This window comes from Phaethon lepturus, unplaced genomic scaffold (assembly GCF_000687285.1).
Source record: "Phaethon lepturus isolate BGI_N335 unplaced genomic scaffold, ASM68728v1 scaffold29520, whole genome shotgun sequence".
Classification (NCBI taxonomy): domain Eukaryota; kingdom Metazoa; phylum Chordata; class Aves; order Phaethontiformes; family Phaethontidae; genus Phaethon; species Phaethon lepturus.
The window spans coordinates 4,261-4,649 of record NW_010514507.1 but is presented as its reverse complement, the minus strand read 5'-3'; the positions used below and the strand labels follow the sequence as shown (position 1 = coordinate 4,649).

General features: G+C 63.0%; 1 protein-coding gene across 1 annotated transcript in view; it reads right to left on the bottom strand.

Moving 5' to 3' along the window:
- SIAE (sialic acid acetylesterase) overlaps window positions 1-389 on the bottom strand; it is a 4,024-nt gene that overhangs the window by 454 nt on the left and 3,181 nt on the right. The window contains exon 7 of the mRNA XM_010293149.1: window positions 38-385. Within this exon, the coding sequence (XP_010291451.1) occupies window positions 38-385 (348 nt within the window). The remainder of the gene's footprint in view (window positions 1-37; window positions 386-389) is intronic.

The window sequence follows — 389 nt, the reverse complement described above, 5'->3', positions numbered from 1 at the left end:
TCCACCGGCACGGGGACGGCTGTCTGGAACAGCAGACCTGGGTGGAGGAGAAACCTCCATCAAGGTGGGCTTCCCTCTTCCAGCCCCAGGGGGAAGCTTTTCACCCCTCCTCACCTCGAACGCCCGCCTGTCCCTCTGACGGCAGATGAGCTCCTGGCTGTAGGTGACATTCAGCAGACCCCTGGTCACCTCCAGGATGGCGTGGGTGGGATATGGCCCCTGGAAAACCAGGTCTTTCTCCCCATACGCCACAGCCCTGGCACCCAGCTGCAGCCGGTGAGCCACAGTCTGCTTGTCCCGGGGATGGATGCTGCCGAGGAAGAGGAGGGAGGTGGGTTTGGTATCCCATAGCTCCATCACTGTGCCCTCACCCTCCCACCCGGGACTTG